The sequence below is a fragment of the Zalophus californianus genome, chromosome 4 (genome assembly GCF_009762305.2).
Source record: "Zalophus californianus isolate mZalCal1 chromosome 4, mZalCal1.pri.v2, whole genome shotgun sequence".
Classification (NCBI taxonomy): domain Eukaryota; kingdom Metazoa; phylum Chordata; class Mammalia; order Carnivora; family Otariidae; genus Zalophus; species Zalophus californianus.
This window is the reverse complement of record NC_045598.1, coordinates 35056968-35079279: the sequence shown is the minus strand read 5'-3', so window position 1 is coordinate 35079279 and position 22312 is coordinate 35056968. Positions and strand designations below refer to the sequence as shown.

At 50.7% G+C, this 22312-nt stretch overlaps 2 protein-coding genes across 9 annotated transcripts in view; one reads left to right on the top strand and one right to left on the bottom strand.

Moving 5' to 3' along the window:
- The window catches only part of ARMH1 (armadillo like helical domain containing 1), a 49522-nt gene extending 49369 nt beyond the window's left edge, over nt 1-153 (bottom strand). For 4 of the 5 annotated variants that reach the window (XM_027577943.2, XM_027578004.2, XM_027578010.2 and 1 more), the window contains exon 1: nt 19-153. The gene's annotated coding sequence lies outside the window, so the exon portion shown is untranslated. The remainder of the gene's footprint in view (nt 1-18) is intronic. The other variant, XM_027577960.2, reaches the window with a different exon arrangement.
- On the top strand, nt 39-21859 carry TMEM53 (transmembrane protein 53). Of its 4 annotated transcripts, none has more exons than XM_035727379.1 (4): nt 279-407; nt 4429-4522; nt 15663-15784; nt 20354-21858. In XM_035727379.1, the coding sequence occupies exon 4, from the start codon at nt 20390-20392 to the stop codon at nt 21005-21007; it is 618 nt and encodes a 205-aa protein (XP_035583272.1). In that variant the 5' UTR covers nt 279-407; nt 4429-4522; nt 15663-15784; nt 20354-20389; the 3' UTR covers nt 21008-21858. The 4 variants fall into 4 exon arrangements, with proteins under 4 accessions (XP_027433836.2, XP_027433862.1, XP_035583272.1 ...); XM_027578045.2 differs by lacking the exon at nt 4429-4522 and adding an exon at nt 12415-12564 and having other exon boundaries at nt 316-407; XM_027578035.2 differs by lacking the exon at nt 4429-4522 and having other exon boundaries at nt 39-407; nt 20354-21859.
- Nucleotides 21860-22312: the final 453 nt, after the last annotated feature.

Sequence of the window (22312 nt, the reverse complement as noted above, 5' to 3'; positions counted from 1 at the left end):
TCCCGCAGACCCTCTTACCTACACGGGAGGGTGGGGACTCTTCCCGACCGGCGTCCTGGTTGACCAATACCTGACCCAGATCACGCGAGTCAGCCAGTGCCTGCGGAGCAGGGCTAGAACGGGGCGGGGCATGGTTGCTAGGGCCGAGCCGTGGGGTGCCGCGAGAGGCTCCGAGAGAGACTCGGCGGTTGCTAGGACGGGAGGTCACAGAGCGCCGCTCAGGGATTGGGCAGCGACGGGAGAGGTGGGTGGTGATTGGGCGGCGCCCGGGAGGCTCCTGGGTGAGGCGCGGGCGCGCGAGCGGGAGTTCCGGCGGAGGCCCGTGCTGAGGGCTGGCGCCTTCACCATGGCTTCGGCTGAGCTGGACTACACCATCGAGATCCCGGATCAGCCCTGCTGGAGCCAGGGTATGGAAGGAGGGTCGGGTCCAGTCGTGGGGAGGTAACCTAACGAGTCTGTGGGTCGCAAGCACAGCTGTGGCTCCGCCCCTCTCGGAGCCCCGCCCTCTCGCGACCCGCCCCCTCACGGGGTCCCGCAGGTCCTAGACTTGGTCGGGCCCACAGAGCCCCACCCCCGTGCAAGCCCCGCCCCTGGAGTGATCTCCGCGTCCGAGCCCCGCCCCTTCGCTGCGGCCTCGGCTCCGTTGGGGGCTTTTTCTGCCTTTTCAGTTGGAGCTGTCAGGTCCGTGCCCTCGTTTCTCTCCTCGCAGCTGAAGGCTTCCGAGGGCAGGGGCTGTCCTGATTCCTTTGGGCTCAGGCTTCCCACTTCCAGCCTCTCTTCGGCGGTTGTGGCTAGGGGACCCACCATTATTTTCCACCCACTGTTTTCGCGGCGGTCCTTGTAGAAGCCCGGGACACGGGACTCATCCCTCCCACTCTCCTTGGCAGGGGTGAACCGAGCGGTATCTGCCGCCAGGTAGAAGTCGGTTCAGATCCTTTGCAAAACGAGGCTACCGATAGTAACCTCCCTTCCAGGGCTGTTGGTTGCACAACTGAGGTAATTTGTGTAAAGGACCCAGCATAGTGCCTGACCCAGCAGTGCCTGGCATGGAGTAAATATAATGATTAGCATTACTCCTCTCTAGGGTCGTATCATTAAAGACAGTCGTGTGGGAGACTCCACAAAATGAGTAGCCTGTAGAGCAGGCCTGCAAGGAGAGTTGGATTGGGGGCCCAGAGAATGGAAAGTTTGGCCCCGACAGGGAATTATCATAGAGGAGGCTTAAGGTACCGAGCCCAGCATGTCTCTCCCTGCTGTAGTTCACTTGGCCTTTCTGCCCTCCAGTCTCACTGCCAGCAGCTCAGCCTCTGGTATGGCTACCACAGTGATCTTCCTTAACAGAGAGGTTTACTCTTATCACCGGTCTGCCTAAAACCCTTCCGTGGCTCCTTATTGCCCTCAGGCTAAATCAAGTTCAGGTTCCCTAACGTGGCATTCAAAGTCCTTCGCAGTTTAGCAGCCCCTGCTTATCTCTTTGATCGTTGTGTCCTTCCACTGTTCAATTTGCGTTTTATGTTCTGGCAACCCAAACTGCTTGTGATTCTCCACACACTTCTTGCTTCTCCGCCTTTGCTCCTGCTGTTTCCTCTGTCTGGAATGCCCTTTCCCCTCTGCTGCCCCACACTGCCCCCTCACTTGTCCTTGTCCGGTTCGTCATTGAAGGCTTAGCTCAGATGTTGCCTCCTTCAGGAGAGCCTCCCCAACCCCTTCCCATTGCATCTTGTGTTATTGGTTGGGGTCTAGGAGGAGAGGGCAGCCCCTAGGCTCCCACAGGACAGATGGCCCTAGACCAATTCTGTTGCCTTAGAGCTGGGTATGGTGGCAGTGGGCTCTTGGGCTTATGGATGTAAAAATGCTTTTGAAAAGTTTTGGCCTCAGGGGGAGATGAAGCCAGTTAATATTATTGCCCTTGGAGAGCCACCAGCTGCAAAGGGCTGGAGCTGCCCACCGTGTGGATAGGAGGGCAGATGTTCTCTCTCAGCCCAGGTGGGCAGCCTGGTGGTTTTGGTTTGCCATTCACTTCTACCTCCTACTGGTTTTATGGCGTTGGCAAGTTACTGAACCTTCTTGAGCCTCGGATTCCTCCACTGTAAAATGGGAATTACAATAGTGCCTACCCCACAACCCCCACGGGATTGTGAGGGTTTACAAGACAGGGACTGGATGTGTGTGCCTGGCGTGTCGGTGCATCTCCTCTGCCTGTGGCTCCCCTCACTGCTTCAGGAGGCGGGGTCCTAGAATTGGAAGAAACCTCAGGGGGCCATTTAGTCCTACCAGCATGAGGGTATTCTGTTGCTTCCAGACCTTTCTCTGACAGTATGCTTCCTCCCAAACATCCTGGCCTGCTGTAGGTAACTGGGATTGTTAGAAAGCACTTCCTTTTCTTGAGCCACAATAGGCCTTCCTGTGGTTTCTGTTTTCAGTTCAGCATTTGCTGTGTCCTGGCCGCCAGTTAGTTGCTGGTGCCTCAGAAGTGACTCACGCACAGGTTTCATTCAGGGAGCTGTGGTTTTCAGGACGGGTGAGGATTTATAAGCAGGTGGTTTCACAATGATGTGGTAACTGCAGGACTAGAGGGTCGGGGTGGGTGGGTGCAACACAGCAAGATAATCTGTCTTCCTCTCTCTTCAAGAGGTCAGCTCCTGCCTTCCACACATCTCTGTTCTCCAAGAGAAATACCTCTAGGGCCGTCCATCAGCTGTCCTTCCTCTGATGTGGTTCTAAGAACCTCCTCCATCTGATTGCTTCTCTGGATTGGCTTTAGTTCATCATGCCTTTCCCTCTCAAAGCGCATGCCCCAGAGCTGAGCTGGAGGTTGTAGCACCCCTCAGTGGGAGATAACAGCACCGTGATCCCTTGAATCTGTTTCCCATCTGCAGAGAGCTCCCTCCAGGCTGACATGGCTTCACTTGGGGATAGCCTGTGGGGATCCTGGAGATTGTCTTTCTTTTGCATTTGCTGTTTAATGGTGGAGAAGTATGTAGGACAATCATGTTTGGTTTCTGGAATTTCTTTCCCCCATATTTGAACATCAAAACTGCAGTGCCCAGCACCTGCTGTGAGTTGACAGGCAAGCAGCTGCTGCTGGCATATCAGTTACCCAGTTACCTAGAAGGAAGCTGCGGGTCTGGGGTCGTTCAGAGCCCGGGCTGGGCAGCCTAGGATCCTTCTGCTGGGAATCCCACCAGCCAGTATCTGTGACTGCCCATGCTGAGAGAGTAGTCAGCCTGCGCCTTCGCTGAAGCCGATCCCTTGACCTGGAATCTCCTTGCTTCCTTCTCTGACCAGTGATCCCCTTCCCCTCCTAATACTCTGCTCCCACCTCATTTCCTTGGGGAAGGTTCTGTTCTCCTGACTCCCATAGCAGGGATCCCTGTTGTAGTGCTTTTGATGGTTTTGCTCACTGTTGCTAGGGCCTGCCAAGGAGGAGGTGCCAAATGAGCTGAATGGAGTCACTTGGCAGGTCTGTGGGCCCGAGCCAGAGATGCCCTGACATCCCAGGCTGAGGCTACGCTGCCCCTTCTCCCATCCAGAGAATGGTCAGCCAAGTCCTGCCCCAGGGCCCCGCTTTGGCTTGCTGGCAGGCTAGGAGGCCTTCTTAACAGCACTGTATTGCTCTCATGTTCAGTAAACATTTTCAGAAATAATTGATTCACAGGGTCTGGATAAGGGGCTTCCTCTTAGAGTACAAGGAAGGCCTTTGGAGGTCACAGAGAGGGGAAGTGACGGGTTTATTGTGAGCCCACGTTTTATTGTGAACCTGCTCTTCTCCTAAGCACGCGCCAAAAAAAAAAAAAAAAAATGGGGAAAGAAAAAAAGGCCACTTAATCTTCAGGAAGCTTTCACTGGCACCTGGGAAATAGTTTGGAGTGGTTTTTTTTTTTTAAAGATTTTATTTATTTATTTGAGAGAGAGAAAGAGAGAGAGAGCATGAGAGGGGGGAGGGTCAGAGGGAGAAGCAGACTCCGCGCGGAGCAGGGAGCCCGATGCGGGACTCGATCCCGGGACTCCAGGATCATGACCTGAGCCGAAGGCAGTCGCTCAACCAGTTGAGCCACCCAGGCGCCCCTGGAGTGGTTTTGAACACCGTGGTGGGCCCCAGTGGTTGTGGTGGGCTTCTTGGAGAAGAGTGGCCCAAGCTGGACCTAGAGCTTCCCAGGGCTGATGGGTAGATGGTGAGCAAAGAAAGTGCAGAAGGGCACTGGAGGTGGGGGGACTGAGGTGGTCCCACAGAGCTGCCACACCAGAGAGGCCTTAGAAGCCCAGGTGAAGAGTGAGTTGGGACTTCAAACCCTCCTTGCCTGTGGGGCCCCCTGTTTTTTTTTTTTTTTTTTAAATAGAGGAGTTTAATTTACAGGCATACCTTGTTTTATTGTGCTTTGCTTTACTGCACTTCGCAGATGTGCTTTTTTTTTTTTTTTTTTACAGATTGAAGGTTTGTGGCAACCTTGCATCCAGCAAGTCTATGGGTGCCATTTTTCCAACAGCATTTGCTCACTTCGTGTCTCTGTGTCATATTTTGGTAATTCTCACAATATTTCAAACTTTTCCATTATGATTATATTTTTTATGGTGATCTGTGATCAGTGATCTTTGATGTTACTATTTTCATTGTTTTGGGGTGCCACGAGCCCCACCTATCTGACAGTGAACTTAATTGATGATTGTTGTGTGTGTGCTAACTGCTCCACTGACCATTCCATCTTCTCTCTGCCTCCCCTTGGGCTTCCCTATTCCCTGAGACACAGTATTGATATCAGGCCAGTTAGTAACCCTACAGTGGCTTCTAAGTGTTCAAGTGAAAGGAAGAATCACAAGTCTCTCACTTTAAACCAAAAGCTAGAAATGATTAAGCTTATTAAGGAAGGATTGTGGAAAGCTGAGAGAGGCCGAACATTAATCCTCATGTACCAGACAGCCAAGTTGCGAAGGCAAAGGCAATGTTCTTGAAGGAAATCAAAAATGCTACTCCAGTGAACATATGAATGATAAAAAGACAACTTTACTGCTGATATGGAGAAAGTTTGAGTGGTCTGGGTAGAAGACCAAACATTCCCTTAAGCCAAAGCCTAATCCAGAGCAAGGCCCTCACTCTTTTCAATTCTTTGAAGGCCAAGAGACGGGAGGAAGCTGCAGAAGAAAAGCTGGAAGCTGGCAGAGGTGGGTTCATGAGGTTAGAGGAAAGAAGCCGTCTCCATAGCATAAAAGCATAAGGTGAAGCAGCAAGTTATGGTGTAGAAACCACCACAAAGTTATCCAGAAGAATTGGCTAAAATAATCCATGAACGTGGCTACACTAAACAACAGATTTTCAATGTAGATGAGACAGTCCTATATTGGAAGAAGATGTGATTTAGGACTTTCATAGCTAGAGAGGAGAAGTCAATGCCTAGCCTCAAATCTTCTAAGGACAGGCTGACTCTATTGCTAGAAGCTAAGGCAGCTGGTGACTCTAAGTTGAAGGCAGTGCTCATTTACCATTCTGAAAATTCTAGGACCCTTAAGAATTATGATAAATCTACTCTGCCTATGCTTTATAAATTGAACAGCAAAGCCCGGATGACAGCACATCTTTTACACCATGGTTTACTGAATAGTTTAAGCCCACTGTTGAGACCTTCTGCTCAGAAAAAAAGATTCTTTTCAAAATATTTCTGCTCATTGACAATGTACCTGGTCACCCAAGGGCTCTGATGGAGATGTATGATGAGATTAATGTTGTTTTCATGCCTGCTAATACAACATCTATTCTGCAGCCCATAGATCAAGGAATGATTTCAACTTTCAAGTCCTGTAATTTAAGAAATACATTTCTTAAGGCTATAACTGCCACAGAGTGATTGCTCTGATGGACCTAGGCAAAGTAAATTGAAAACCTTCTGGAAAGGAATCTCTATTCTAGGTGCCATTAAGAATATTTGTGATTCATGGGAAGAGGTCAAAATAGCAACATTAACAGGACTTTGGAAGAAGTTGATTCCAACCCTCGTGGGTGACTTTGAGGGGTTCAGCACTTTAGTGGAGGTGGTAGCTGCAAGAAAGAGCAAGAGAACCAGAATTAGAATTGGAGCCTGAAGATGGGGCTGAATTGCTGCCATCTCATGATAAAACCTGAACAGACGAGGAGTTACATCTTATGGATGAACAAAGAGAGTGGTTCCTTGAGATGGAATTTACTCCCAGTGAAGATGCTGTGAAGATTGGAAATAACAACAGAGGATTTTAGGATATTCTATAAACTTAGTTGCTAAAGCAGCTGCAGGGCTTGAGAGGATTGACTCCCAATTTGGAAACAAGTTCTGCTGTGGGTAAAATGCTGTCAAACTGCATCACATGCTACAGGGAAATCATTTCTGAAAGGAAGAGTCAGTCAGTGTGGCAAACTTTCTTTTCTTATTTTAAGAAATCACCACAGCCACCCCAGCCTTCAGCATCCACCACCATGATCAGGCAGTGGCCGTCAACATCGAGGCCAGACCCTCCACCAACACAAAGATTATGACTTGCTGAAAGCTCAGATGATGGTTAGCATTTTTTAGCAATAATGTATTTTCTTTAAAGATTTTATTTATTTATTTGTCAGAGGGAGAGATAGAGAGCACAAGCAGGGGGAGCGGCGGGCAGAGGGAGAGGGAGAAGCAGGCTCCCTGCCGAGGAAGGAGCCGATGCGGGACTCGATCCCAGGACCCTGGGGTCATGACCTGAGCTGAAGGCAGATGCTTAACCGACTGAGCCACCCAGGTGTCCCAAGCAATAATGTATTTTTTTTTAAGATTTTATTTATTTATTTGGGAGAGAGAGACAATGAGAGATAGCATGAGAGGGAAGAGGGTCAGAGGGAGAAGCAGACTCCCCGCTGAGCAGGGAGCCTGATGTGGGACTCGATCCCGGGACTCCAGGATCATGACCTGAGCTGAAGGCAGTTGCTTAACCAACTGAGCCACCCAGGCACCCAGCAATAATGTATTTTTAAAAAGATTTTATTTTTTAATTTTTTTAAGTAAACCACACCCAATGTGGGGCTTGAACCCACAACCCCGAGATCAAGGGTCACATGCTCTACTGAATGAGCCAGCCAGGAGCCCCCCAGCAATAAAGTGTTTTTAAGTTAAGGTATGTACATTGTTTTTTTAGACAATGCTAGCACATACTTAATTGACTACAGTATAGTGAAAACATATGTATGCACTGGGAAACCAAAAAATTTATTTGACTCACTTTATTATGATATTCACTTTTTTGGGGTTGTCTGGGAACGAGCCCACAGTATCTCCAAGGTATGCCTATATTTTTTGGAATCACAGTCTCTTTCACACATTAATAAAACCCCTTTCTGATATGTCTGCTCTATACCAGGTGCTGTGCTAGGCTCTAGATTTGAGATCCAGACCTGGTGGACCCTATACAGGTCTCCTTTCTCTGAGCTCACCAGGGCTTCTCTTGCTCTTCTTCTGTTGAACATGTCCTGCCAGGAGCATCTGTTATTAATGGCAACCGCCTTGTGAAGGAGGGAGAGGTCTTACTCCATTTTACATACGAGGAACAGAAACTCCAGGGAGCTGAGGTATCTTCCCCCAAGTTATCCCAGATTTCGACTCCAGAGTTCCACTCCTCAGCTAGTACATGCAGATTCCTGTTGCCATTAGGAAGTGTTGCTTGAATACGGTTCCATTTCTAGGACACAATTAAGGACACACACAAAGAAAGAGGTGTCCAATAGAGTCCTTTTATAATAGCAAAAATTGGAAATATCATGTCCAATAATGGGAGATTGGTCACCACAAATTATGAAATATTCTACAGTCGCTCCGTAGCCACTAAAAAGAGTGATGTAGAAATATATAAGCTGACAGGGAGGGAGGTTCACAATATGTTGCTAAATGGAAGAAAGCAGATTACAAAACAGTGGGATTCCAATTTTATTAGACATTCATTTTCTCCTTTTCTACAGGACACATGTGCTGCTCGTGAAGGAATAGTATCTTGGGTTCATTGAACTCTTTATTTGTGTCAGGTACCATGCTAAGCCCTCGACAGACATTATCTTATTTAATCTATATATTAATAGCCCCATTTTACAGATAAGGAAATTGAAGTTTAGGGAGCTTGCGCAAGGTCTGTTTCGTAGTTATTCATGGTGAGCCAGAGATTTGGACTCAGATGAGTAAGGATTTGTTTTATTTTTATTTTTGTAAAGATTTTTTTTAATTTATTTTTTAAAAATTATTTATTCATTTGAGAGAGCAATAATGAGAGAGAGAGAGCACATGAGAGGGGGGAGGGTCAGAGGGAGAAGCAGACTCCCTGCTGAGCAGGGAGCCGGATGCGGGACTCGATTCCAGGATCATGACCTGAGCCAAAGGCAGCTGCTTAACCAACTGAGCCACCCAGGCGCCCCAAGTTTTTATTTTAATTCCAGTTAGTTAACATACAGTGTAACATTAGTTTCAGGTATACAATATAATGTAACACTTCCATACAGCACCCAGTGCTCATCATCATGACTGGTGCACTCCTTAATCCCCATCACCTGTTTCACCCATCCCCCCCCCCCCCCCCCCCCCCCCCCCCCCCCCCCCCGCCCCGGGCCCCCAGCATCAGTTTGTTCTCTGTCCTTAAGAGTCTGTTTTGGTTTGTCTCCCTGTCTTGAATTCAGATATGGTTTTATAAAGTATGTACTCTTAAGATACTGTGCTACTTTCCTAGGCTCTTATTTCAAAAAGTTAAAAAAAAAAAGGAAATTTTTAAATAAAGTAATTTAAATATGTAAATATGGGAACTGTGGAGCCCCTGGCTGGCTCAGTTGGTAGAGCGTGTGATTCTTGAACTTGGGGTCGTGAGTTCGAGCCCATGTTGGGGGTAGAGTTTGCTTAAAAAAAAGAAAAAATACCGGAACTAGATATGTGAGAGTCTAGAAAGTTTTTCTGGGGAGTAGAAGAAACTGAGGATCCTTTTATTCTTTGCATTTTAAAAAGAAAACAGATTCTTTGCATTTTGATTCTGGCTTACAGATAAAAAGCACATATTGTGCCATAGACCCTTATGCCTCGTCAGCCTTCCCTTTGTCTTCTTCACATGCCCCTGGGATATACATAATCTAATTTATGCTTTAGTTTTATGACTGGAACTGTTGTACAATATATGTGTCTGTAATTCTTCTGTTATTGGTGTCAGTATTATTTTGTTGAGAAATTCTAGAGGACAGGGAGCCTGTGAAATTAAATTGTTTTGTGGGTGCTCAAGAATCACGAGGGTTGAGAAGAATACTTCTGCCTTACCAAGGGGCTAAAATAACATTTTAACTCTCCTTGCAAAAGTGATACATGTTGATTTTAGAAAATGGGTAAAAAAAATAACAAAAAAGCAATTGCTTTTAGTCCCAGAAATAATTGCTATTAATATTGGATGTGTTTTTTTCTATGCGTAAATATATGTGTGTATGTGTATATACATAAATATATATGCACCTATAAATATATGTACATATTCCGTTGTATATGCTACTTTTCAACATGCTTTTTCACTTAATGTATTACTACTAATTTTTTAAAAGATTTTAAAGTAATCTCTGTACCCACCATGGGACTTGAACTTACAACATCAAGGTCAAGAATCGCATGCTCTACAGACTGAGCGAGCCAGGCAACCCTATTATTATTAATTTTTAAAAATAATAGCATTATTGAGATATAATTCACATACCACAAAACTCACCCTTTTAAAGCTGTACAATTCGTTGTTTTTTAGTATATTCGCAGAATGGTGCAACCATCACCACTAACTCCAGAACATTTCCATCACCTCCGAAGAAACCCTATACCCATTAGTAGTCACTCCCCATTCCCCCCTCCCTTTGGCTCCTGGGAACCGCTACTCTGCTTCTTTATGGATTTACCTATTCTGCACGTTTCCTATAAATGGAATCATGCAATATGTAGTTTTTTGTGGCTGGCTTCTTTTACTCAGCAGAGATCTTCAAGGTTCCTCCGTGTTGTAGCCTGTGTCAGTACTTCACTGCTTTTTTATGACCAAATGGTATTTCGTTGTATGGGATATACCACATTATTGATAGGCATTTGGATTGTTTCTACGTGGTGGCTCTTGTGAATATTTGTGGCTTTGAAGATTTGTGTACAGGTTTTTGTGTGGACACATGCTTTCACTTCTCTTAGGTGTGTGATGATGTAGGAGTAGAAGTGCTGGGTCCTGTGGTAACTTGCTGTTTAGTGTTTTTTTAGGAACTGCCAAACCGGTTTCCAAACTGGCTGCACTTTTTTGCGTTCTTACTGGTAGTGTACGAAGGTCTAATTTCTCCACATCCTCATCAACACTTGTTACTATCTGACTTTTTGATTATAGCCATCCTAGTGGGTATAACGTGGGATCTCATTGTGGTTTTTATTTTCATTTCCCTAATGACTATGATGTTGAGCATCTTTTCATGTGCTTATTGGTCATTCGTCTGTCTTCTTTGGAGAAATGTGTATTCAGATCCTTTGCCCATCTTAATCGGGTTGTTTGTCTTTTTATTGTTGAATTGTAAGAGGTTTTTTAGTATATGCCAGATACAAGCCCCCTATCAGATATATGATTTACAAATATTTCCTCCCATTGTGGGGGTTGTTGTTTTCACTTTTTTAAAAAATATTTTGTTGCCTTTTTTTTAAGATTTTATTAATTTATTTTACAGAGACACAGCAAGAGAGGGAACACAAGCAGGGGGAGTGGGAGAGGGAGAAGCAGGCTTCCCGCTGAGCAGGGAGCCCGATGCGGGGCTCGATCCCAGGACCCCGGGATCATGACCTGAGCTGAAGGCAGACGCTTAACGCCTGAGCCACCCAGGCACCCCTATTTTCACTTTTTTGATGGTGTCCTCTGAAGTACAAATGTTTTTAATTTTGATGAAATCCCAATTTATCTTTTTTTTTTTTTTTTTATTCCTTGCACTTTTGGTCATGTCCAAGAAACCGTTGCCTAATGCCAGGCCACAAAGATTTACTCCTGTGTTCTCTTTCTAAGGGTTTTATGGTTTTAGCTCTTACACGTATGTCTCTAGTTTGCTTCATGTGTTATCAAATATTTCCATATGATTAAACATTTTTTTTTTCGGGGCACCTGGGTGGCTCAGTCGTTAAGCGTCTGCCTTCAGCTCAGGTCATGATCCCAGGGTCCTGGGATCGAGTCCCACATCGGGCTCCGTGCTCAGCGGGAAGCCTGCTTCTCCCTCTCCCACTCCCCCTGCTTGTGTTCCCTCTCTTGCTGTGTCTCTCTCTCTGTCAAATAAATAAATAAATCTTAAACATTTTTTTTTCTTCGAGTGAAATTGCTGTGTCAAAGATGGCATGTTTTTGAGACCTTTAATCCATGTTCCAAAATTACTCTTGTCCCTGCCCTTTCCCTCCCCCTTCCTACCTGTCTTCCACTGTTGGGGTTCAGGCCTGTGCCTTCTCTTGCCTTGCATGTTACAGCAGCCTCCTCCCTGTTCCTAATGGACACTGCCCGGCAGTACGGGAAGCTCAGACATGGTGATGGTGGGCGCCGTGGCGGTACAGCCGAGGGGCATCTAACCCAGTCTGGCGATTGGGAGTGGGGGATGAGAAGGGGTTGCAGGAGCCCTCAGGGGAGGCTTCCTGGAAGTGAACAGTGAGTGGACTCAGGCGGTGGAGTGGGCATTAGCCAAGCCATAAACATGAAGCATCAGCACACTGGCCAGGTGGCTCCCCACTAGGGAGTGCGCGTGAGGTCCTGGAGGTGAGGGCAGGGTGGCATGCTGGTCCAGAGAGATGGATGCTGGCTCTGCCACTTCCTGACTGCATGGTCTTGCGGAGAGGAACTTACTCTCTCTGTGTTTTAGTTTTCTCATCTGTAAGATGGGAACAATAGTAACGAACTCCGGGAATGGTTGCAGGACCCAGTGAGGCAGCATACGTTGGGGCCCTGGCTGGGGGGGCCGGTCCCTGAGGAGGAGGCGAAAGATGTCAGAATTGGATCTGTTGATGGACAAAGGCAGCTACGTGTACACGTTTGGAGCTGAGGTGGTAGAGATTTGGTTCAGCCTGGGGGCTTGGGTTTTGTTACCCAGGGTGCCAGCTGGGGCAGTTTTTACAAGCTGGTCTCTAGACCACTTGGGTTTGGATTCCAGTTTCACTGCTTATTAGTTGTGTGACCTTGAGCCAGTTATCTATTATCTCTGTGCCTTAGTTGTTCATCAGCAAAATGAGAATAGTAATAGTACATTGTTCACGGGAGTGTTGTAAAGATTAAATGAGTTCATCCATAAAGTGCTTAGAACAGTGCCTGCCACATAATACTCTTTTTCCTGTTACCATTACTGGTTTTCTTGGCTCTGGGAAAGAGGGGGATTAAGAGCTGGAAGGAGATGTGGACTTCAGAGAGGTTTGTGATGGCTTACAGAGTGGATTTGATTGCCGGCACCGGGTCATGGGAAGTCTTGGAGCATAAATGAGAGACGGAGCCAGTGCCCGAGCCTTGCCCCTGAGGCGCAGCAGCCAGAGGCCCTGAGATGTCAGCCACAGGAGGAACGAGGGTGATGTGGCCGGTGGGGTAAGCATAAAAAGGACAGGGGCTTTTATAAGAGGATGGAGGAATCGTGATGTGGATGTGGCAATAAATAACGATAGCCATAAGAATTACTTTTATTACTCTGGAAAGGGCAATGGGGAGCAAGAAGAATGCTAGCTCTTTCTCCTTGGATCCATCTTTCACTCTGCAGCCACGTGTTCATTCCAGCACGTTTCTCCTGCGCGCCTGAATGGGCCAGCTACGGGGCTGGGCGCTGGGTGGGGGCGGGGGGGTGATAAACACGCTGCACTCAGTGCCTGCCTTCACAGAGCCTGCTGGCTAAAGGGAGAGACAGACATTAAATCCTTGTGCAAGTCATTAATCAATACAGATTGGATCCCGCCACTTCCCCAATTCCAGGATCATCATTTGCTCTCTCTGTTGCAACGGAATAAAATTCCAACTCCTACGCATGGCTTGAAAGGCCCTGCAGGATCGCGCCCCAGTGCTACTCTCAGCAGCACTTGCAACCACTCCTGCTCCTCACCGCAGCTTCTAGCCCCCCAGGACTGCTTGCTGGGCCTGAGACCAACCCCAGCATCTCCAGAGCCTCCTGTCCCCCACTCATGGCCTCTTTCCTCCTGGCATGTTCCTACTGGGGCTCCAGGGCAGCGCAGCAAGTCGCCAGCACTCTCAGCCACGTTGCCAGAGCACTTTGGACTTTCTGGGTTGTAGCACTTGAAATACAGAATCAGAAGGGGCAGCATGGCTCCGGTGGGAGGAGGTCAGGATGAAGGCTGAAGTTAGGAATGGGTAGAGAGAGTGGGGCCCCAGGAGGAGATTGTGTCGGGGGGAATGGGAGATGCCCCCGGGCAGGAAGAGCAGCTGTGGGCTTGGCGGGGTTGCGGGGGGGGGGCAGCCTCGGCAGGAGTGGAGGGGCCAGTTCCCTCCGACGAGGAGCAATTCCGAAAGGTTGGGCTCTGGGAGTGGGCAGTGTGTTCAGGGTATCCACATTCTGAGAGCTTCTTCATGGAAATGCCTCTCTGGGGAAGTCATTCCTACCTGAGTTGGTGAAGCCACGGGTGCCTGTAAAACCTGGTGGAGCAGAAGGGAGTTTCGAGACCAGGGGCAGATCAGAGGCCCAGCAGAAGCTGTTCGAACCTTCCTCAATTGGGAATGCACCATCACTGCTGGTGGGGGCTGGCCTTCACTTCAGGAGGCCGCCAGGGGGTGTGGCGTCCCTTGGCTGCCTTCTCTGTGTTTGAGAGAAATGTCAAAGCCCTTTGCTGTGTCTTGGTGGGCACAGGAGGGGACCGCTGTAGGCTGGGGGAGGGGAGCCTATGCTCAGACAGCTGCCCAGAGGTAAGGGAGCCTCCCTGGGGCAGGTCTCAGAAATCTAGTTCCTGGATCTCAAGAGATTCACAGGCAGGTCCAAATGGGTGGCTGTTGATTGCTCCCCCTGAGGCTGCTGTGGCCCGAGCTTCATGGGCAGTCCTCATCCCCAGCAGGGTTGGTCATGGGCCCCGGGGTGGCCCAGATGCCTTTCCGCCAGAAGGGCAGGGGATGGGACACCAGGCCAGGAAAGGCGGTGTGAATATTTGGAGTGGCCCGCGTTAGGTCTGTAGGGCCATCTCCCTCACCAGAGGCCAGGCCAGCATCAGGGGAGCCTGGGTGTGCTGGGACTGAGGCGCAGGCTGAGTTGCAGCGCAGCCTGGGATCCCCCTGGGGGCGGGCAGTTAATCCCTGAAGGCCAGAGTCACCACTGCTGGAGAGCAGGAACATTGAACTTTTCAATCACATTAATTTCTACAGGAAATTGTTGTCTTCCTTTTGTCCAAAGGTTAGTGATTTATATTTACCATCCTCTTAACTAGCCTTGAAATTTACTGTTGCCCCGTCAACACCGGCATCCATAAATCTCGAGGTGGCAGCTGAGTAGAGCCAAGTGGCTTGATACTTGGTAGGGCACACCCTGGCCCTTGCGGGAGGGTGGATAACTAGTAATGGACAGTCCCTGCACCGAAGTCCCCTTGAGTGCGTGGGTCCTTACTCGGCAGGGGAAATGAGATGAGGTCTGACCAACAAGGTTGCAGGGAAGCCTCTTAGAAAGTAGCCATGGAGGAGGCAGCTGGCCTGTGCCTTGGCACATCGCTGCAGGAGACATGCTTCTAGTTGGGGATGGTGCTGGTGGCACAGAAGGTCTCAAGTGGCTTAGTTAGGATGGGGAGCAGGGGCCAAATTCCCAGCTGTACCCTTTCTGTGTGACCTTAGGCCACTATCTTAACCACTCTGTGCCTCAGTGTCGTCATCGGCAATAATATTCCTCATAGTGTTGTTATGAGCATTAAGTCTCAGGAAATAAATATTGGCGATGATTATTCTCTGGCAGGACTGGGTGGGTGGTTTGGTGTGGTCCCTCAGAGTCTGCTCTACCTCCCTGTTGGCACTGTCTATCCATTTCTCCTTTTAAGATCTCCTTCTTCCAACTGCTTGTGAAATTAGAATAGGGCTGGCAAATTTTTTCTGTGAAGGGCCATAAGTAATTTAGGCTTTGCAAACCATAGCGTCTCTGTTGCCATGAGTCAACTCTGCTGTTTTATCATGAAAGCAGCTATACAATAAGTAAATGAATGAGCGTGGCTGTGTTCCAATAAAACTTTATTGTGGACTGTCAAACTTAAATTTCATAGAACTCTCATGTGTCACAAAATATTAGTTCTTTTGATTTTTTTAGAAAAACCATTATTCTTTTTAGCGTGCAGTTCATACAAAACCAGACCGTGGGCCAGATTTGGCTCATGGCTTGTAGTTTGCTGACCTCTGGATTAGAAAGTGAAATTGCATGGAGAAAGTTCTCACTTTTCTCGCCTGGGCTGTCTTTGAGTTACGAAAGAAAGGTGCCCTCATGTGGGTTTTTGCAGTGACCCTGCATTGCCTCCTGAGAGGCCTAAATGCCACTTCTGCGGCGGGATAGAGGAGGGAGCCCCGTGGGAACCTGAGGCACAGGGGCTGGCAGGATATGCCGAGGTCTGGCACCTGTTGGTTCCCTGCCTACCACTAGATTGGCTTTGCATTGGCCAGTCACCCTCACCCCACATGCCGGCTCCAGTGCTGACAGTCCCACCATGTCTGTGTTCCAGAGAACAACCCCAACCACAGCGGGAAGGAGGTGGGGTCTCGACAGCCTTTGGTGATTCTCTTGGGCTGGGGTGGCTGCACCGACAAGAACCTTGCCAAGTACAGCGCCATCTACCACAAAAGGGTGAGTACTGCAGGCTTGTGGACACCCAGCGCCCGGGGTGCAGCTGGCCGCTCTGGGGGGCACTTGGCCTTGGCTGCTCTCATCGCTGGGCTCCAGCGACTGCTGACCGCCAGTGTGACAGGCCCGGCTCTGAGAACAGCCTGTGAGGAAGACGCTGGGCTCATGGGGACTTTGGCAGGATTATCCCTCCTTTGCTGCCAGCTCTGTGGCCGGGTCTGTCTCCTTCAGCGCCCCCCCCCAACCTGCTTCCCCTTCCTTCCTCCCCAAACCCCACGGTGGGCAGCGCAGCCCTGATGTGCTCCCAGCTGGGGAGTCGGCCCAGACCTCCAGGCTGTTGTTGCCCGGATGGGCAGCAAGAGCCTGGGCCGAGCGTGCTGGGCATGGTGAGTACTCCCAGGGTGTTCTCCTTTTCTGACCAGGTGAGTTTCTGTCTTAGGGTTGACCATGGCACCTTCGCATTCCCATAGTAGGAGGGCCTCTTGGAAAAGAGATTCAGGCTGGAGGTTTTCTGGCTTCTTCTTAGGCGTTGGATGTGGAGCTTGTGGTAACTGGAGAGAGCCTTAGGAGGGCCTGGTTATATTTTAGAAGCCCCTTTCACATCTTTGGCCTCTGGCCTGGCCCTGCCCTCCTCAGCAGGAAGACGCCAGTACAGGCAGCCCTGGTTGCCACCTGGAAGCCGTGGGCTGAGGAGGAGTGGAGGTCTCCCGGGAGAAAGACCAGCCAACACCCCCAGCCCCTCGCCGCAGCCTCCCTCCGCTGGCCTCCCGTCTGCACTGGGCCTGAATGGTGTGTGGCCCTGGAATGGGAGAAGGGTTGGGGGGAAAATGTCGTCCTGAGCTTGAGGCCTTACCCCAACCAAGAAGGCTGGTCCTCTGGCGTCGCCTTTTACGGATAGCTCCGCAGCTAGTTTCGGCCACTTCTGAATTCCACTCACTGGGCCAGGCCTGTTTTGTCTGGCTTCTCCATGGGACTGAGATCCCTGAGGGCAGGCAGAAGAATAGGAATAGGTGAGTGTGGCCAGAACAGAGAATGAAAGAAAGGGCAAGTGTCAAGAGAGGAGGCTGGGAGGGGTCCTGAGGGGAACTGAGGCGGGGGTGTGGGGTTAGATTCCAGGGAAGGCAGCGGGGTTGAGTTGGCAGGGCTGGCGGAGGGGTCCTCTGGGAAAAGGAGAGGGTGGAGACGGGATGGGTGTGGAGAAAAAAATGTTCCAACTCCAAACTCCTGATACTTGATGATTGAAAGGAAAGTCAGAATACCATACCTCCACCTAGAGATGACCTCTCTTTACTCGTACGTGCCCATCCTTTCAGCTTTTCTCTGTGTGTAGCTTTTCTTAACCTAATGAGATCTACTGAATATACTTTTTTTTTTTTAATGAAGATTTTATTTATTTATTTGTCAGAGAGAGAGAGAGAGAGAGACAGAGAGCACAAGCAGGGGGAGCGGCAGGCAGAAGGAGAAGCAGACCTTCCCGCTGAGCAGGGAGCCCGATGCGGGACTCGATCCCAGGACTCTGGGATCAGAACCTGAGCCGAAGGCAGACGCTTAACGACTGAGCCACCCAGGTGTCCCAGCTTTTGAATATATGTTTTGCATCCTGCTTTTTTTCAGATCATGATCTCCACCTTGCTTAATCTGTTTTCATCTCCTTGGGTTCCCAGTCCTTGTTCAGATTCTCTCACAGTCTCCAACACGTCCTTTATAGCTGATTTGCCCAAACCAGGATCCAATCCAAGATGACCCATTGCGTATAGTTACTTTGTTCCTTAAGGCTCTTTCATTTTTTTTTTTAAGATTTTATTTTTAAGTAATCTCCACCCGATGTGGGGCTACCAGAGAATATATCTAGGAGTGCAGGAAAGTAGGATGGGCACTAAGAGGCGTCGTGGGATTTGGCCATTTGGGAGAGCGTGGGTGACCTTGGTGAGAGCAGTGCAGGGGAGGCAGTGGGAGGGCACGAGGTGGAGAGGGCAGGTGGCAAAAAGATTGTCTAGGAAGGTGGAGAGAGGGTGGGATAGAGTTAGAGGGGAACACAGTGTAATGGCAGAGGCTTTTTATGATTTTCTTTATTTGAGAGAGAGTACGTGGGTATGGGGGGAGGAGGGTCAGAGGGAGAGGAGGGAGAGTTTTTTTTTTTAAGATTTTATTTATTTATTTATTTGACAGAGCGAGAGCGAGAGAGGGAACACAAGCAGGGGGAGCGGGGGAGGGAGAAGCAGGCTTCCCGCCGAGCAGGGAGCCCGATGCGGGGCTCGATCCCAGGACCCTGGGACCATGACCTGAGCCGAAGGCAGACGCTTAACGACTGAGCCACCCAGGTGCCCCAAGGAGGAGGGAGAGTCTTAAGCAGACTCCCTGCTGAGTGTGGAGCTGGATGTGAGGCTCCATCTCAGGACCCTGAAATCACAACCTGAGCCAAAACCAAGAATTGGATGTTTAACCGACTCTGCCATCCAGGCGCCCTGAGGCTTTTTTTTTTTTTTTAATGAGATTTCTTGGACAGAACTCTGGAGAAAGGAGGAGACTGAGAATACAGGAGAGGGAAGCAAGGACCCATGGCAGGGCCTTGGGGCGGAGTGTGCCCAGAGATGGAGGATCGCTTGGCTGGGGGATGGGGGATGGTGGAGACTGGGACCCGACCTGCAGGGACTTCTAGGAGCATCTGACGGGGGAGGTGGCGTCGGAGATGCAGGCACCTGGGAAACCTCAAAGTGAGGCCCAGACTGGTGGGCACAGGGAAGCTTGGCATGCATGTGCCCTTCCTGGGGAGTGCTGGGCCCTTGGGGAGTTCCGTGTGTGCACTCACAGGTGATGCAGAGTTGGAGGGCACAAATCGTGTATGTCCTCATAGGTGGCGTGTTTGCAGGAATTGCTGTTTATTTCTGCGTGTGAATGCTCCAGGGGAGGAGTGTGTGTGCGCGCGTGTGTACTCTCGAAGGGAGCAGAGCGTGTAACTGGGTACCTGCCGGCAGTATGTGTGCGTGTGGGTGTGTCTTGCCAGCTGTGGCTTTGTAGTGTGCTCCCAGATGGTGTGGTGGGTGCACATGAGTGAGTGGTGGGTGCCCCGTGTGTCTGCATCTGTGGGATATGGTGTGGGTGGGCTTCGTTTAGTTCTAGGAGTTGCATGTGTGTGGTGGTGTGATGTGGGAGTGTGTTTGCATTTGTGGGAAATGCTGTGTGTTGGTTGGGGGGGGTGTGGGAAGACATTTCACATGCCATTGGGAAGTTAGAACAGAGCACTTGATGAAATTTCCCAGAGCCTGAGGGGCCAGGTGGCATCAGTGGCCCCCTCTGCAGAGTCCTGGGAGGGGGGCTTAGGCATGCCAGGGCCCTGGTAAGAATGGTGCCGGGGGAGTCGGGGACAGATGTCAGATTGGAGTCAGTGGGAGGGGTGAAGTTAGGGGGCTGATGGCAGGGTTCTTTCAGCTGACCATCGTGTTTAGCTCCGCGTCATTCATGTACCGTGGTCAGAGGGTGTTCTCCGTGTTATCAGTCCTGCCGCCACTAATTACTGCTACTATTAGTTGACTTTGTGCCAGGTGCTGTTTGGGGCACTTGAGGTATGTTTTTTTGTTCAGTCTTCACCATAACCCCGCAAGATGGACGTTAACCCAGTTTACAGATGGAAGCACAGGCCCAGGAAGATGAAGCAAATTGCTCTTCACCCCTACTGTTAATAAGTGGTGTCAGGAATCGAACCCAGACCCGTGTGACCCCAGAGCCCGCCTAACTCAGTTCCCCTGACAAATGGCCCTTTGTCTCTCGAATAGGACAATGAGAGGGGATTAGCACTGAGGCACGTGGCTTTGGCTGCCTTTTCTACCTGACCTAGAAGAGGATCTGTCTGGAGATTTTGAGGCATACTTGACTCAGGCATTGAGGGGTACAGAGCCTACGAGATTGACTCAGGTTTTAGAATTTGAGGAACAACAGTGTTTACTATATTTGGAATTTCAGGGTGAGTGGGAGGAGCGATCCCGGGCCTTGGAACCAGACAGATCGGGTGCCCGGCCCCTATGCCAGAGAGCATGGCCTGTGCTGTCAGGGTTCTGCCGGAAGGCGGCCGTGGCCGGAGGCTGACTTGATGCGGTCCGGCTCACGAGTGGCCTCTGGTGGCCAAGGCTGGGGCATGCAGGCTGTGTCTGCGTGTTGGGTTTTATGGGGGTAGCTCCTTGTGCCTGGGAGGGTGGGGCTGGTGCAGAGCAGTCACTGCAGCAAGGTGTCGCCAAGCACGAGCCCTTAAATATGCCAGAGTTGAGCAGATGAGCCGCAAGGGGGAAGGGGGAGGGCACGGGCCAGAGTAAGACTGTTCTGGTCAGCCAGAGCGAGCTCCAGGCCTCACGTACTGGGCCAGGCCGGGTGGCTGTGGCCAGCATGAAGTGGTTATTCCACAACTGGGCCTTGCGAGTACCTTGCACACTGGAAGGTGTCTGTGAGTGGTGAGCTGGTGCCTGGAGCACTGCTAGGCTTATAGTGGTGGACATCTCTGAAGCTAGTTTGTAGTCCCCCCCGCTGCCGCCCGCCGCCCCCCATCCCTGAGGACCGACCCGGCCTCTCTCCTCTCCCCAGGGCTGCATCGTGATCCGATACACAGCCCCATGGCACATGGTCTTCTTCTCCGAGTCCCTGGGCATCCCTTCACTTCGTGTTCTGGCCCAGAAGCTACTTGAGCTACTCTTTCATTACGAGATTGAGAAGGAGCCCCTGCTCTTCCATGTCTTCAGCAATGCCGGTGTCATGCTGTACCGATACGTGCTGGAGCTCCTGCAGACCCATCGGCGCTTCTGCCGCCTGCGTGTGGTGGGCACCATCTTTGACAGCGGCCCTGGGGATAGCAACCTGCTGGGGGCTCTGCGGGCCCTGGCAGCCGTCCTGGGGCACCGGCCTGCGGTGCTACGCCTGCTGCTCCTGGTGGCCTTCGCCCTGGTGGCGGTCCTGTTCCATGTCCTGCTCGCTCCCCTCACGGCCCTGTTCCACACCCACTTCTATGACCGGCTACTCGATGCAGCCTCTCGCTGGCCTGAGCTCTACCTCTACTCAAGGGCCGACGAGGTGGTCCTGGCCAGGGACGTGGAACGCATGGTGGAGGCTCGCCTGGCACACCGGGTTGTGGTGCGCTCTGTGGACTTCGTGTCATCTGCGCACGTCAGCCACCTCCGTGACTACCCTACTTACTACACGAGCCTCTGCGTCAACTTCATGCGCAGCTGTGTCCACTGCTGAGCTCCTTGCCCCACCCACCCAACTCCTCTCTGCTCCAGAAATAAATGCCCCACACCTCCCCACATCCTCTGTCTGTGGGTGGCAGGGCCCTCTTCTGCTTCAACTCCTGACAGCCCTTTGGGACTCTGGTCCCGCAAGTAGAGAATTCCCATTGAATTTTAGCAGCCTCTGCCCCGGGAACTGTTTCTCCCAGGATCCTAGGTGGTGGGGGTGCCTGGACAGGTTGCCGTAGAAGTCTCGCTGTGGCTGTGTTTGGACAGGTGCAAGTCGGGCTGCGGATGGGTTCCTATAGCTTTTAGGCTGGGAGGGTTAACAGAGTGGGGAGGGTGGGGTTGATGAGGAGCCCCAGGGTTGATCTTTAACTTCTTGAAAGGTAGGTGAGCTTTGTGTGGAAGTGCTGGAGGACAGGGTCAGGCTGGTGCGGGGGGTGTGACTTCTGCTCCCGCAGCGTGAAGCGCCATCTGCTTAGATCTCACTCGGCAGCTCACTTGGAGAGGCCGCTCTCACCTCACTGCCAGAGAGAGGGGAGCTGAGGGTGCAGCGGTGGTGGGCCTGCCTGGGTCCACCACACTTTGCCAGGAAAGCTGCAGGTGTCTAACAGGCAGATGGAGTGGGTAGGAAGGGAGCAGCGCCACACAGGAGCTGGGACAAGCGAAGTCAGTAGCCCTGAAGACCAGAGCCAGGGCGAGGACTCCTTCATCTCCTTGAGACCCCCTTGGATCCTGTCCAGGCAGGAGAGGTGACTTCAGCCTGAGTTCTCGATCATCTCTCATTCTCTCAGTCACTGCTGCACAATGCTGGCCCATAGCAGGTACTCAATAAATATGTTGATTGAATGAGCTTACTGTGATATTCAAGGGACTTGGGGTGGGGGGAGGCAGGGATGGGCTTTGAAAGTTTGACAGGCAGTGAAGGAGATGGCTAGCCAGGCTCTGGGTGGGAGCTGACCCTTGATATTCTCAGGACTGATGGACCCTCTGCCTCCAGAGCCGAGCTCGACCTGCATCTTGTCAGCCCTCTGGGACCGCAGGGACCATTGCGACTGATCCCTATGCTGTGCGGTTGCATTCCTAGCCATGGCCAACAGGTGGCAGTGCTGCCTGGGCCATGAGACCACGCTTAAGGATCCCACAGCTGGGTAGGCTTCACGCCCTCACTCAGGGTTAATAACGTTGCCTATTAGAGAGCCTACGGCCCCCAGGGTGAGAGTAACCAGCCATCAGGGACCTATTGAGTCCAAGGCAAGGAGAAGGGAGAGTTGAGACCCGAAAGCCAGCCCGATGGGAACTGGGCATTACCCACTTC

What these genes read in the sequence shown, in the direction of transcription:
- TMEM53 (XM_027578035.2), top strand. Translation starts at nt 131, where the DNA reads ATGGTTGCTAGGGCCGAGCCGTGGGGTGCCGCGAGAGGCTCCGAGAGA. An exon ending in TCAGCCCTGCTGGAGCCAGG is followed by an intron (nt 408 to 15,662) that starts GTATGGAAGGAG and finishes TCTGTGTTCCAG; the next exon opens with AGAACAACCCCAACCACAGC. An exon ending in GCGCCATCTACCACAAAAGG is followed by an intron (nt 15,785 to 20,353) that starts GTGAGTACTGCA and finishes TCCTCTCCCCAG; the next exon opens with GGCTGCATCGTGATCCGATA.